This window comes from Aplidium turbinatum, chromosome 17, assembly GCF_918807975.1.
Source record: "Aplidium turbinatum chromosome 17, kaAplTurb1.1, whole genome shotgun sequence".
Classification (NCBI taxonomy): domain Eukaryota; kingdom Metazoa; phylum Chordata; class Ascidiacea; order Aplousobranchia; family Polyclinidae; genus Aplidium; species Aplidium turbinatum.
Window position 1 is genome coordinate 6,734,689 of NC_137488.1, and position 15,940 is coordinate 6,750,628.

The 15,940-nt window shown below is 36.1% G+C and overlaps 2 protein-coding genes across 3 annotated transcripts; one reads left to right on the plus strand and one right to left on the minus strand.

Moving 5' to 3' along the window:
- Positions 1 to 1,318: 1,318 nt before the first annotated feature.
- Positions 1,319 to 8,894, minus strand: LOC145786915 (uncharacterized). Of its 2 annotated transcripts, none has more exons than XR_014291325.1 (2): positions 8,755 to 8,894; positions 1,319 to 3,153 (listed from the first exon to the last, which is right to left on the minus strand). XR_014291325.1 is itself a non-coding variant. In XM_082598657.1 (2 exons), exons 1-2 carry the CDS (start codon positions 7,987 to 7,989, stop codon positions 2,895 to 2,897), a joined length of 312 nt encoding a protein of 103 aa, XP_082454783.1. In that variant the 5' UTR covers positions 7,990 to 8,069; the 3' UTR covers positions 1,319 to 2,894. The 2 variants fall into 2 exon arrangements, 1 of the variants encoding a protein (XP_082454783.1); XM_082598657.1 differs by lacking the exon at positions 8,755 to 8,894 and adding an exon at positions 7,937 to 8,069.
- Positions 8,895 to 9,195: 301 nt separating this feature from the next.
- Positions 9,196 to 13,964, plus strand: LOC145786693 (cilia- and flagella-associated protein 20). The gene is made up of 5 exons (XM_082598410.1): positions 9,196 to 9,443; positions 10,284 to 10,475; positions 12,749 to 12,937; positions 13,122 to 13,229; positions 13,817 to 13,964. Exons 1-5 carry the CDS (start codon positions 9,360 to 9,362, stop codon positions 13,820 to 13,822), a joined length of 579 nt encoding a protein of 192 aa, XP_082454536.1. The 5' UTR covers positions 9,196 to 9,359; the 3' UTR covers positions 13,823 to 13,964.
- Positions 13,965 to 15,940: the final 1,976 nt, after the last annotated feature.

The window sequence follows — 15,940 nt, forward strand, 5'->3', positions numbered from 1 at the left end:
AGTCTAAAATTGGCATCAAAAGAATAAGCAATGAACTCACATATGATTACACTTTCAACTTTGATACCAAGTACAGCAACAAAAGCATCAATCAAGGAAACTTTGTAGCAGCCATGTATGATGGAAAGTGGTTATGTTGGAGTAACTTTGGTAGTTGACACAGAAAATGGTGACATCTTTGTAAATTTTCTGCACCCTAATGGACCGTCTCCATCTTTTCATTGGCCAAGAAACAAAGACGAATGTTGGATTCCTTTTGAACATGTTTTGTGTGTTGTAGACAGTCCAACCCTTGCAACTACTCAAGACCAATATCAATTTTCCATGCAATGTTTGCAACAAATTCAAACTCATTGGAGATCAGCTAATAAATAATTAATTTCTGTCACACATATGCTTTGGAATATATTATATATATATACATTAATATCCAGTTTAACCAATTATTTAAATTGGGAATATAAATTGAAAAGCAGCCCAAAAGTTATCATGGTTCAAAACTGCAATGAGAGTTCAATATAATTATCCTTTGGCTTTTGCTGACGAATTTTGTGATATATTGTTATGTTTTTCTTAAAATTTCTCAAAGCACGATAACCTTTTTTGTTGATTAAATTGCATCTTTGGACCAGGTAAAAAGAGCCACTTCTCTATTAGTATTCTTGGTTTTATTTCCTTCTGGCATTAAACTATACAATCATTAAAAACCAATTTCAAGTGAAACATTTTACACATTGAATTTCAATAATCTTTGCTTTGATTTTCAGTAGTCATAGTATGGTTAATTGACTAAGCAAGATATTCAAAGCTTTCAACTTACCTATTATGTCTACTAATGTATATATTTTGTGCATAATTGGAAAAAAGGGAAGCAAAGCACTGTTGAACAATTATAAAAACAATCAATTTAGCCACTTTGTGTATATGGTACATTTCGACTTACTACGCCTAGATTTTCTCAAATACACAAAGATATCTTTGTTTCACTGTATAGGGGAAGTCAAGACCTTTCATATGATGTATTACTCGAAAAAATTGAAGAGGGGCCTTTTTCAGTATAGTGCTTGGAAGTTACGTCACGGTTGATTGATTTCAATTCCACAACAATATTAACTTGTCTTCAAAATCATTCAACCATGACCAAAATTGTTGAAAGTTTGTAAATGTGTTGACTTTAACCAAACTTAAGTTCTCACAAAATTTGAAGTTTGTAACATTAATGGTGTATGTTTTATTTACGTTTAAAATTTGTTGTACCAACTTTTCACTAATTTCATGCTTGAGCGAACGCAAAAACACCTCATTTTCAAATGGCCATATCCCGAAAACCGCTGAACCGATTTTGCTGAGATTGGTATCATTTTTCTCAGAATGACTTGCTCTGCAAAGTGTCTAAGTTTCATCAAAATCTGAGACCATGGGTTACATAGCTTGGTCAAGTTGACAAAGACTTACCCTGGTGTTAGTGGTGCTTTTACTACTTTGGTGGTGCTTTACTGTTAGTGGTGCTAGTTGATGGTGCCGTGTGGGCACCATCTAACCGCCAAAATCCACTAGTGGGCCCCTATGTTTAGTGATTGCTCCTTAACATAGGACCAGAATGCGTTTAGAGCGGTAAACTCTTTCAATGTGGGAAAAAAATTTACATTCATCATTTTAGCAACTTAGAGTAAACAACTTTTAAGATGTTATAAAAAAAAAAGTTAATAGGGTATGCCGACAATGCAAAAGGGGATCTAGTAAAAAGTTGGGAAAGGACCGGAATTTTAACAAAGTAAAATTTATAACATAAATGAACAATGCAGTGCAAAACTTAATGTCCAAATAAATGAACCGGAAAGGAGATGTGAGAGGCTTGTCCTTCAGAAAATTTTGACAAATATAATCTTGTTTTGGTCACTTTTTAGACATTTTTAGGAGCAATACTTTTTTTTAACAAAATGCACACTTTGCAGGTAACAAAATTCATTAAATTAAAGTTGGATTGGGGTAAAATTTTAGTTTAAAACTAAGTCAGCCTACCATTTCAAAGTTTTTTTTATTTACAACCACAGAAGGATTTCATTAATTTATTTCATGAAAGTTTGTACAGCTTAGTGTGTTGTAACCTTTCAGCAGGCTAGAACCTTTTCAGCAGGCTTTTACCTGAGGTGTCCCCACCTTTACAGATAACATTTTCACTTCATAACCTATCTTGATTCACATCGAAATTTATCAATTTAATTAATATTGATTAACCAAGCTATTTGTTGAGTGAGCAGTGTTTACTGTTCACTTCAAAATATTGCATCATTTTGTTAGATTTCTTTTAGACACAACAAAAAAACTTTTCACTCTCTTAATCTCAACTATGCTTGCTCAATATCGTTGAGATGATCCCCTCAACCACAGAATGTGGTTGAGTGAGCAAATTTTTTTAACAAATATGAAAAAAATGTGAATTTACCCGCCAAAAAACGATGCATGAACTAAACATGATTGGGCCCCTAGTTAGAGGTAGGCTCCCAGTCGGTGGTTTGGAAAGCAGTAAACATGGCCTTGCATAATTTAATTAGTTATTAATTATATTAAGCTTTTGTAGTAGGCCATGTTTTACTTTTTAAACAGTCAAAAAATATTAAACTCACTAAAATGGGTGGGCCCCAACATTAGCTGTGCCCTCTCCTGACCGGGGGGTACGAGAGGCAGTTAACACGGCCCTGAATATTTGTGAAATAAAAACTCAGTGAAAGTTAAAAAAAAACACAATCCTGTAGAACTAAAATATTGTGATAAAAAATAGACCACATGCTCTCCGCCTCAGGAGTAATTTTTGTCTCTTTCAAGCTACAGATCATAATTTTTACAATCCATGACTGAATTGAACCACACATAGGTCAGCAGGGCACAAAACACTATGTTTTAACGTTCTTCATCCATTGGCCCTTTTCTTTTTGTACCATCGCATCATATTCTACTTTCAACTGACTGTGGCATTTCAACAGCGGATTTTGAGCGTCTAGTCTCTTTTGCAGACAACTGGTAATCTTTACTTGTTGTCGAATTTCATCATTTCTCCCATAGCCCTGTTCATCATCCGGGATCATCATAAGCTCTTCTTCTAACTCATCTTGCTTCTTCGCTGCAGCAGTCAAAGTCGTGCGCTGAGATACTCTGAGATAAAAAGAAGCAATGAAAACTTACATTAGTCCAAAGAAATATTGGAATAATGTCTTAATATCAAATAAAAAGTATTTATAAAAAACAATACAGATAATAACAAAATGCATACTGTATTTCATAATTCCTAAATAAAAAAAGTCGGCAGAACAATTTCAATCACAAGCTACTGCATCTAAGTCGTACAGCCACTGCCAACTGTTTTGGAAGCTGTCGATTACATGCTGTAATCTCAAGAAAAATATTGGGGGTACAGCATTCACAGTATGGTAAATTAAATGTCTTATTGCAATAACAATCTACATGTTTTTTTGCTGGTTACAGGGTCTGCTACTATTCGGTGAGTCCGATTCGGTGAGTTCCTAACCTCTAACCCCTAACCCTAAAACGGCAATGATAATTAGGCTACGGTACCCAATAATTTAAAAAAAAAAATGAAAAAATCCCCCATTAAGGGATCGGACTCACCGAATCAGACTCACCGAATCGGACTCACCGAAACGGGCCATTCCGTCAGTGACGCAATTGATCTGTTCATACACTAAGCCAAGCATAGGCGCCGACTCCGGGCGGCGCCTATGCTCCGACTCCGGGCGGTGCTCCCCCCGTGAATTTAGCTCGGGGTGGCTGCCTCCCCGCAAATTATTTAAAAAAATCCTAAATCAAATGTTTCTAAGTTCAGATTTGCGTTAGTTTGACCTTCATTGCAGATCGATCTCAATTAAAAGATCTACTTGTTGCAACAAGAGCACTACTCCTAAGATAACAAAAGAAACAGAAGTACGGTAGCTGATAAACGCCAGCATAGATGCTATTGAAGCGGGTCTGCTACTATTCGGTGAGTCCGATTCGGTGAGAGCCTTTTTCGTAGAGTTCCCTATTCGGTGATTTTTTTTTGAAAATTATCTGGTATCGTAACCTAATTATGATTGCCGCTTTTACATCGTTTTAACGTCGCTAAACGTTGAAATAAGACCCTAACCCCAACCCCTAACCCTAAAACGGCAATGATAATTAGGCTACGGTACCCAATAATTTAAAAAAAATTGCCGAAAAGGGCTCTCACCGAAACAGGCCATTCCGCGTTGAAGCATAGTAACAATGATAGAAAAACGTTTTTCTTGATTTCTTTCGCTTTGTTTTTTCTTGGGAGTGTCAATAACGAGGTGCTGTTTGCTCAGTTTAGTATCTACGCGTATTAAGAGCTAAAGTTCAAAGTGACCAGCATATAATTCGAAGTAGCCTACAGGCCTCGAAATTCGTTTTTGTTGACGGCGGACAAACGTGTCCGGTCTGAGCAGCTATCTCGGCGGACACACCAGTTTTAGCCGTCGATCGTCATGCTTAATCATTTTATCTTGATAATAATTCTTCGTCATTTCAGAACTATAACTACGGTTTTAGAAGGCTTTTTAAAAAATCAGTAAAGTCACTCTGAAAGGCTTTCATCAGGCCAACGACTTGCGCTTGAAGAGTCAAAGCGCCGTGTAGCTGGTCAATACATCACATAACTGATTAACTTCCACCGAACGAGGTCGTGTGGCTTATTGCGTCACAATGCTCTGGACAAGAGTCGGAAAATTTCTACACCAATGCTACTATTTTCTGCTGTGCAAAGTTTCACAGTTTTTTTTGTTTATTTTTGCGTGTCATGTGAGCGACAGTGACTTTTCCTTGGGTCTTTTCTTTCTTACTTTAATACCAAAACTTAACAAATTTTGCTGCATCTTGCTGTAAATAATAACCTACTCGTATAATCTAATTTAGTAACCAACCTTGCCGTATCTATATTACTCGGAGATCAAAGCCAGACATTGTGAGGTAAAACTTGAACTAAATTGCGCGTGATTAGTGTAGACTGTAGAGTGTAGAAGTACCTGTACTCCTATCGATTCTTAGCGAAGAATTTACCTTTGTTACGCTGATTCAATGTCATCAATTGTTGAAGCAACGTAAAAATCGAAAGTTTTCCTCCTTAAATGGAAGCTAAGGGATACAGTATTCACATCTTGTAGATGCGCTGGAAAATATATTATTGCAACAATTGTTCGTGCTGTGCAATGACGATTTGTATCGCTAGTTCCTGTGTTATTTCTCGGCGGACAAATATGACCGATCTAGATGGTACTTCTCGCAGACATTACATGCTGTGACGGCGGACATGTCCGCCGTGAATTTCGAGGCGTGAGCCTACATTATAAAGCTTGGCGATATGCAATGGCAGATAGACGCAAACAAACATCAATGCTGACAAACATCAGCATTTTGAATGTAAGCAATCGGTCGGTTAAAAAGTTTGCCCCTCGGCAATTTTCAAAACCTGGCGCCTATGAAGCCAAGCCAGGTTTGGGCAAAAACTAGCCTCTTACAACTTTACATTGTAAAACTATATGCTGCAGTTTTCTGTAACCACTAGCCTTTGGCCCTGGAGACTGTACAGGGATATCCAAAGAAGGGGTACGAAAGCTTTTATTACATCTGACAATAGAAGGTCTTCTCTTTATCAGAAAATGACAACGATAGTAGTGTAATACAGGGCTTCTCAAACTTTTTTGTTCTGCGACCCCATTTTGAAAAATATATTTCTATGCGACCCCATTTATGTATTTATTTATTTACATCAGACTCAACATGGTCCATTTTACAATCAAACATAAAATGTAGAAACAAAGCAGATACTCAACTCCGAAGAGCTGAGTTGCATTGTACCACATACAAAGATTGATAGTAACAGTCTGTTGGCATTATTTCATAAATTTATTGATTGGAAAACAAGTTACATCGTGTTACAAACTGGTATAATTTTTTACGAATGAGAGCTTGAAAAGTTGTGGTATTGTTATCAACGAATGCAGAGGTGATGCTGCGTCGTCTCTGCAGATTAAACAACATTCTGCAACAATTATTGTATCCAACACGTAAGCGATTATTACTGGATGAAAGATAGTTGCACCATAGTTGACAGGCATAAAAAGGCATACAATAGGAACGAAACAACACATTTTTAACAGCAATCGAACATTTGGAAAACCTTGCTTTTAACATGTTTCCAGCACAATACAACGACCGTAATTGCCGTTTTGTGTCTTCATCATCGGATAGCAAGTCGTTAATTATTACTCCTAAATATTTCACTAGGTCTCAAAGCAGATACGTTTTTCATTTAAATATATGATCGGATTAAAGTCAAGTTTCAACATCTTATGGGGACATCCACGTTAATGACATTAAAACGGATCATTTTGATCATTATATTTTCTTTTTCTTTCTGACTTATCAATTGTTTTTTTTGTGCTTGCAATTGTTACCGCATGAATCTACGGAACCTAACCACTGATCCATAGTCAATTAATCTTGTAACTGCTTTAAACTTTAGTCTACGTTCCTTCAGAAACTAGTTGATAAGCTACTCTGAAATCATAATGCGAGCGGTAAGGTTACTTTTGGTCAGCACATTACAGCAATGATAGCGTAACAATGCATCAATTGTTGCGATTGATTATATTTTATCGTTCGACAGTTCGCACCGACGGTTGCGGTCAATTGACATCATGGCAAGACTACAACCCACCGGCACTAGAATTTCATTACGACCCCAAAATTTCATTACGCGACCCCATTTGGGGTCGCGACCCATAGTTTGAGAAGCCCTGGTGTAATATATCTAGTTATGATAACCTGCATTGCGCTATTAGCATCAGGCCTGGATATGCACTGCATGCTCATGGTTACTTGTAAATTAAACTACCCATATTTTGCTTTGCATTTAATCATTTTTTAGCCTACTGCAAAGGCTTTGTTAAAAAAAAGCAGCTTATTGGTAACTTTCCAACTGTCTTTCCAAGCAAACATTCTTTAAATATGCTCTACGTAACATTGCTAACTGTTAAGTTTCTGGGCAGCCGATTGTAGCATCGAATAGACAGCGATAGACACGTGTTTCGCCCATGAGGCTGGGCTCTCGAAACGAAACACGTGGGCGAAAACACGTGCCATGAGAACACCCCTTCTTCACATTGCTAACTGTCTTCTGTAGCTGACTGTACCAGTGTACCAGCTGCATTACAAAACTTTTTGCAATTTAAAAAAGACCAGCATGTTTAACATGGTACAAACTACCGCCCTGGTAGTGTCATGAGAATAAGGCAATCGCTGCAAGCCTTCATATCCCCTTTAGACATTAGTATCCCGATTAGATCCCTGCGACTATATTTTGAAGATTTACAAAGCAATTTCATACTTATAGTCTGTTTCTCAAGCAACCAGACTAGGAACTAGCTATTTGCTGGCTAATCTTACAGAACTTGGGTGAAGAGTTATTAGTTGCAGTATTTTTCGCCATTGCTTGTGTGCTTGAATAGACGATAGATTTGGATACTTTTCTGTGTAAACTCAGAGAAATGTTTGACAGGAGTGAAATATAGATATATACCAGAGTGAGAACTAGCAGATATAAATTATGTCATAGTTTAAAATACTTGTATATGCATATTGTACATAACCTTGGCCTAAGGTCTAATTTAGACTCTCACATTCAGCACGCTGATCTATAACCTCTACTTCACTCTCAAGATAAATACACCCCCTTAAAAACAACTAATCATTCATCTGAAGTTGTAAATCCTGAATACAAGCATAGATCTGTTATCTTTCTAATACAACTGTTGATACAGGTAAGACTACATTCAATTACATGTTGTCACAACAAACAAGAATAACACATGTGGTGATTTCTTTGTTAAGCAGACTACTGTATATCACATTGTCAAGAACTAACATTTTTTGATGCCGATTGTGCAGTTCTTCTTCCTCTGTGATGTTGTAAGCCATCAATAGATTAAAGAATCAAACATCAATAATATATTATTATCATCAACTACTTTAAAAATGTTAAAAACTTGTTATCTTTAACCTGTTATGGACTGATCCATTTTTTATTTTGTTTAACACAGAGTCAATTTAATAAACACATTTGTGATTGTACGGTACTACATGTTAATAATGTAAATATTGTTAATAATACACTTTTTGAAAACTATGACAGATACCGTGCAAAAAGCAAGCAACTAAGCTACATAGCCTTAGAATAAAGCATTCCTACATTCACACCACAAAAAGTAGAAAAAAACATGTTTCTGATGTGTTGCCTGAATTGACGTTGAATATCCCTGCGTTGAATGCACACTGTGGCAACATTGAGGTTTTCTCAGCCTGCATAGAATTGATAGGCTAGGCTGCGATTATGATTGTAAAGGGGCAGATAGAATTTTTTATAGATTGAGGATACTAAAGTTATGCTTGAGACCTTAAAAAAATCTGATACCTATTAATTGAACTGTACAAGGTTTGCGACATTTAAAGACGCCCAATCTGACAACCACTTTCATTAAAGCTTTCCAGTGCAATTGACCATAATCTTACACTGCTTCACAGACTGTTTCTTATGAAATTTACTTTTTATGGTCCTAGGTTTATTTCAAACTAACAGTTCTTCATAGTCTACAACAGACAAAGTAAAAGCTTTTTCTTTCTATAGTTTGCCGCATGAGTATCATGCTTGACCAGCAATCAGCTGTTAGTGAAATCAATACCAACCAAAACAAACTGCCAAGTCTGCGCAAGCAACGTTTTCGCGGTGATGGTCATAGCGTGAGAATTTTCCCTCCTTGAAGTCTTTTTTCAGCGTCCCTTAGCAACAAATGTGGGTCAGTCTGGCTGACTTAATTCGGTTTCGCGGGATTTTCTTGTATGATTGCTTTGCTCTCTTGAACCAATCATGCGTCGTTGTCCATGACGACCACTTATGCTCTGTTTGACACAGTATATAACTCCGCACAATTATAAACAGAATATTAAAAAAAAAATTTGTACTAAAAACATTCAAAAGTATTTATTTTATTGTATTTATATATTATATGCAAGTTTAAAGTAGTTGAAATTTTGAATTAAGAAAACATTAGAACAGCGGATGAATATTATGTCGTCATGAGCTCATAGTAACTGCCAAGTTTCTCACTTTTCATGGCAACGGTTCCAGGACTGCATAGAAACGTGAATGGTTACTACCGTAACTATTCTAGGTAGAAGTTCGCGTTGCTCAAGCATTTTCTAGCGTGCTGTTGCTTTCGGTATTGTTTTATCATTCATTCTGCGTCAAGTAAGACGACTTGGTAACACCTAGCACAGAATTAAGAAGAAAAATGTTTAAAAATACTTTTCAAAGTGGCTTTCTATCAATACTTTACAGTATAGGCAGCAAACCTTTGCAAATCTGGGATAAAAAGGTATGTACCTTATGTTATTGTTTGTAAAAAGTCGTTAATTGTCTAAAACAACAGCAAATGAGAAAAAACTCTAATCTTGACGACTGTTGAACTATTCATCAGTCGATCAAATACAGTAGGAATCCCATAGTAGAAAAAATCTTTTCGGGAACTACGGTAAATCTTGACTGTTTTGCATACTTGTACAGGCTTTCAACTGGTGGTGCAGCCCTATTCATCAAAATTGACAGCTTGTAATTAACAAAAGTTTTCTCCCTTGTAATTAAGACTTGTTGCCAATTAACAATTTAATCCACCAGAAGCTACCAGAGCTTGCTGACTTTGAAGTTCACTCTTTTTGCTGACTCTTGTTTTTAAAAGAAACATATTTTTATATTCTTAAGCATATAATAATTTGCTGGCATTGTTGTGTGTATTAAAATTACAATATTGTTAGCACATTTTGTGATTGCTGTTTTAATTTCAAAATGCGTCCAAACACCACTGTCGTTCTGGTGAACTATTCATAAACAATCCGTAAAAACTGCACGATAAATAATGCGGTGATAACAACACTATGGGACCCTGATAAAAGCACTTCTTCTTGACATATTTGTCTTTATGTCGCTTGCAAGTCAGGATGCCATTTTTTTGTTTATTATATAAAACAGTTTTTCTAAAAACATAATTTAAAAACCAAAAAGCAAGTCACGGCACATAGCGTAAAAAGCATTAGTGTCGAAAGGTTAGTATAATGAGAACCTTATCTTCTCATCCCCCGGTGCTTGGATCAAGTATGGGACTCACCTTTATCTTTATATATAATTTTATTTAAATCTGAAATCATTCTTTGGTTTGTAGGTTCGTAATGGACATATCAAGAGAATTACAGACAATGACATTCAATCTTTAGTCTTAGAAATTGAAGGAACCAATGTTAGCACAACATTTATTACATGCCCCGCTGATCCAAATAAAACTTTGGGTATCAAGCTTCCTTTCCTTGTCATGATCATAAAGAACTTAAAGAAATATTTTACCTTTGAAGTTCAGGTAATTGCTATGGCTGTTTCATTTCTGTTAATATGCCAGTTACATTATGTGCATGTTTGATGTATACTTCACAATTCAAGTAGGCTAACGGATTCAGTTATTTTGATACTGAATAAATCTCCCCAAATTGTTGCCAATGAGTTATTCAAAAATGGTGTTTTTAATTGAATGCAATTGAGATTATAACTTATGCAATTTGGTAAAGTCTTTCTTTTCTAGATTTACCGCTACAAAAATATTGTTTCTATGTAAAAGTTGATGTATACGGTTGATAATGTGTAGATTGATAAAAAGGACAATATGTCCTTCCCTATTTGTTATGTTTTCTATCATTTCTATGTTTCTTCTCTCTTAGAGAAATAAAACATAGTAACTTTAGCGGGTTTAGCATACTTTATTTCACACAAAATATAACATAATTAAAATAAAATAAACTCAAACGTTTTTGACACGTACGTGTGTCCTCATCAGGAATTAAATCTGCAATACATAAAATGAAAAATTGTAAGATAAATTTGACTTTGCACTGTAACTGTAACGACACTCTGGACTGAAAGCACAAACTGAACAAATGATACTAGAATGATTGCGAGTAAATTATGTATTACAGATTTAATTCCTGATGAGGACACACGTACGTGTCGGAAACGTTTGAGTTTATTTTATTTTAATTATGTTATATTTTGTGTGAAATAAAGTATGCTAAACCCGCTAAAGTTACTATGTTTTATTTCTCTATGGTTTAACAAAGCAAACTCTCTACCAAAGCTTTATCTTCTCTCTTAGTACTATAGTAGCTAAACAAAAATGTTTTAAAGCAAATTCTATTTGCAACAAAAGCAGCTACATTTGAATGCATTAAGATCTTGTGGTATGTTCATTCTGCAGTGACAAAAGAAACATGATTATTATCTCTGTGAACTGTTAGATTGTGAAGTGCTAAATTAAAAATGTTAATGGAAGAACTTAGCTATTGTATAGCAGCTATATTATATTCCAGTTCCAGGACAATGATTGTATCTTTTGGAAAATAATTTTGCTTTACTATAAAATTATGAATAGTGATGCACTCAGTTAGATGCATGTGTCTTTGTAGGTTGTAACCACACCAGACTCTATATTAAAGTTAGGCTATTCTTTTTTGTCTTGCGTTATTACTTATTATAAAAATTTTATTCAATTGGATATATAATATATTTATGCGTTCTTTTGTAGTGCAGTTAACATTTGAACAACCACTTGTCTGTTTTGAGACAACTCTTGATTAATTTGGTTTAACCAGACTGCTGTATTTTTTCTACATTAAATCTTCTTGTTTAAGTTAAATAGTTCACTTCTTATTCAGATTTTTCTAATATATATATATATGGTTTTAGTGCAGTGTTTTTCATTTGGTGGAGATTGCGTATGATTCTGATTCTTGTGTGATTACACACATCTTGAAAAGCTTCAAAGCTCTTATAGGTTCACCGAGTGGTAGATTAAAGAAACACAATTGAAGGATTGTGTACCTTAAAATATATGCAGTGCTATAAAATAATGGGTTAATTTTTAACGCATGGAAATAGTTTTATTTTTTGAAGCAGTAATATGCAATATACTTTCATGACTTAACATTTTTTTTACAACTGGCTATTGATCAAAATATTCAAACGGGTTGTGTATTGCTGTACTTCAACATCAAAAGAAGGTTTTGAAATTCGAGATTGTTTGCGAGCTACTTTATTTAGCTTATTTGTCTTGTACAAACAGATTGACGGTTTACATTAAATAACTTAATAAGGCGATTTAAATAAGGCAACTGATCAAATTGGAAATGCTCATGCCTATATAATGTAACCTTTGGCATCTTGCTCATTCTTTTTATAAATATAAAATATGCAACCATTCGTGTTTATTTTACATTGATACAAGTCATCAGCTTACACATGTTGATCGTTGAATTGTTGATAGGTATTGTTCAGTGTCTTGATGTTGATTATTTTATCTTATATAGTTACTTTTAGCTTGCTATAAGTCCTTGAAAAAGATCCATTTCATGCTGAAAAAAATCTAAATATAAAATTCTAGTTTTTTACCTTTAAATTCCCGCTGCAATCATTAAACACGTAGCCACGTTCATGGTAGCCGGCAGTCGCCGATGAATCAACTTCACTTGTATGTGTTATAAACGATCTTAGTTATTCTTTAAAGCAGCATTCCGTTTTTGTAAAAAGTAGGTAACGTTTTACATTTTTCATTTTCTTGAAAAATAAGAGATTTTTGCGATGCAGGTTTTAGACGACAAGAACGTTCGAAGGAGGTTTCGAGCATCCAACTATCAAAGCACCACTCGTGTAAAACCATTCATTTGCACCATGCCTATGAGACTGGATGACGGGTGGAACCAAATTCAGTTTAACTTATCAGATTTCACCAGAAGAGCTTACGGGACGAACTATATCGAAACACTTCGAGTGCAGGTGAATGGCGTGAACTGATTGCGAAAAAGTACATCATACTAAATGTCACACTAGGGTTTTTGTTAATTCTTTTGAACCACAGGCTTGTAAAACAAGAAATTTATAGTCGTCAATGCTAATTTGTATGTCTCGCATTAGTTTCTTACAGCTTACAATGTATTTTAGACGTCTATTTTTTGCACAGATTCACGCAAACTGCAGAATTCGCCGAGTTTATTTCTCCGATCGATTGTACTCAGAAGATGAGCTCCCTGCGGAATTCAAGCTCTATCTACCGGTTCAAAACAAAAAAGTAAGTCGTTCATTAGACTTAGAGAACATCCCTTAGCAGATTACCCACTATGAGCAATACGCATTAAGCAATCATCAAGACGTCCAGCCTGCTTAAAAGAAGAGTAGCTAGCACATATCTAAGTCTATACTTTTTGCCGTATCCACATTGGTTGGTTGGCTGTGAATCTTTATCCTCGGACTGACAAAGCCTTGGTAGGTTATTCCTAGTAGTTTCGCATACTGGTAGAGGTTCTTGACCCAGGGCCAGTTACCGGGGCTGACAAACATTCCACGCTTATGTTTCCTGGTTGAAGATTTAAATCAAGTGGATAACAAGGCAAAAAAGCTAAGTATCCCATCCACCTTCAAACTTGTTAGTGTCTTGCCAAACGTAGCCGCGTGCCCTCGTTGGTTCCGAATGTAAAACTTCATAATAATCTTTCAATATTTGTTTATGCCTCAGCCAACAAATCACTTGTTTTTGCATGGATTCAACGTTTGCAAACGTTTCTTTTATTATATCATCCTTACCCTAACATGTAGCGTCGTCAATAGTAAACGTATGATAATTTTGACATGGTTCTAATCTGATCTTGTTTGTTTCAGGCATAAAATCTGACCGTCTGCCTCAAGCGACTGAAGTCCACCGACAACAGAAAGCCAATTTTATATCCAAAATACATTATGTATTTCTTTATTGTTATGAATTTTTTTATACTTTAGGCTCCGGGCTAATAAAACACCACTTTCTATACCAGGAGCGTTTTAATTTTATACAAGCAACTCACTAAAACAACGAGGATGTTAACTTTTCGGCGGGCAAAATTCTTTCTTTTTGCATTGATTCAACGACTCAAACGTCGAATCATTGGTGAAAGCATTGATTTTGCATGTTGGGCTTTAGTGTTCGAGTGGAAAAAGAGTGGCACCATTGCTGACTATACAAAGGCCACGTCCCCCTTTGTCTCGCACTTTGATGTTCATTTATTGACTTGTGACGTGCAAACCGTTCAGCGAAATGCATTTCACTCTTTATTTTGTTATCTCTTGTTGTTTGATCTGACGTCAATAACGTCAGCTTCACGCAAAATAATAATTTCAAGACAAGGGCAGATGCTGCTAAGTATTCATACCTAGCAAATCCACTGCATGATACACACAGATGTCCGTTGGCACTCAAAGCAAAAGAGGTTATCGTTTTTTTTACAATCCTTCCCAAGAGTTGTGAACGTTGCGAAAGCTACGCAACAAGTCGTAAATGTTTTCAACTTTAACCAATTTGCCTGCGTCTTCAGTTGGACCAACCTGGTATGTTTCTGCGTTATTTTGAACGTGCGGAGAGATGGTTTTCGGTTTGCTTATTCGAAATCACATGCCTTTGCATGTTTGGAAGAAAATCAACTTTTGCAAGCTACTTAACCTGTTTCAATGCAGTTTAGCATTCACTGACGTTAAACCAACGTAAATATGCAGCGGTTACTGATTCTACCGAGCTTATCAAGTACAAATCTACCGGTTTTAATATTCAAGTTACTAATCAGTCTTGAAAGTAGCATCTTTTTGGCATGATTGCTTTGCTAATCGTAATTGAAAATTGTAAAGATTATTTTGTACTTATTTTTTGTTTCTATTGTTGGTCTTGCACTGACTTTGTCAGCGCGCCCTGGCAGAGAAAAGTGGATCTTTTTACATTTTTACAACGCCGGGCGAGGTTGAAGCAATGTAAACAATCTCCTTTTCTCAGCTGCGTTTTTTTATAGTCTATTACACGTGGCAGAAAAACTGTGTTGTCAATGAAGAGTTTCGTTCTAGTAACTGACATTACGTCGTGGATAAAACAATAAGAAAGAATGCTGTATTTATAAGTTACCAAAGGGATTACATAACTTAAATTAATGTTTTCAATGTAGCTACAGCGCTTCAAAAGTTTAAAAAAATATTCACGTGAAGACGTGGAAAAGGCAAGTGGAGGAGGAAAGCAGCAAGGTGGGCTTGACAAGAGAGGACGCGTTAGACAGATCGATGTGGACGCAGGGTGTGAAGGCGATTGCAGCACTTGGAGGTGAATCCGGCCACCCTCGGTAACGGGGACATCACCGGGTTAAAACTGGACTACTATTTCAAAGAAACTATATTTTGATCACAAGTTCAGTTTGTTTCTGACCACCACAACAAAAACAATATATGCCCAACATAACAGATCTAGAAAAAGGTAGAAGCGATAAAACGCGGTCGTTATAACGTGCATGATACCAAAGCAGGACAATCAGTTTAAAATATGGCACGGTTGCAACACCTTATTGAGTGAGAAGTAGCCTAAATCACTAGAAAAAGACATCATGGTTTGGTCAACGGAGATAAACGCCCCAGAATGCTCGATACAGTGATATGAGTGATGGCTGGAATCCACCCCGTTTGCTCAGCGGTTAAGCGCCTCAATCAAGATCAAGCGCCGCTGGTTTGGCTCTCAGGGTGTGCGCTTGAGCAACGCATTTCATGACTGCTTTCCATTCAGCGCTCCTATAGTGGTTGGAATAATTCCCCAGAAATAGCTGTGGATGTTCGGTCTACGGTGGCTCGTTCACATGTGCAAAAATAACTATTTCACTCCCTTCAAAAAGAATTTACTGGCTACACCCTGAATAGACGTGACCAATACACTGATTTGCACTCAGTTGTAATCTACTGAACTCCGTTATAGGCTATTACTTATATCGTAAATACAGGGGC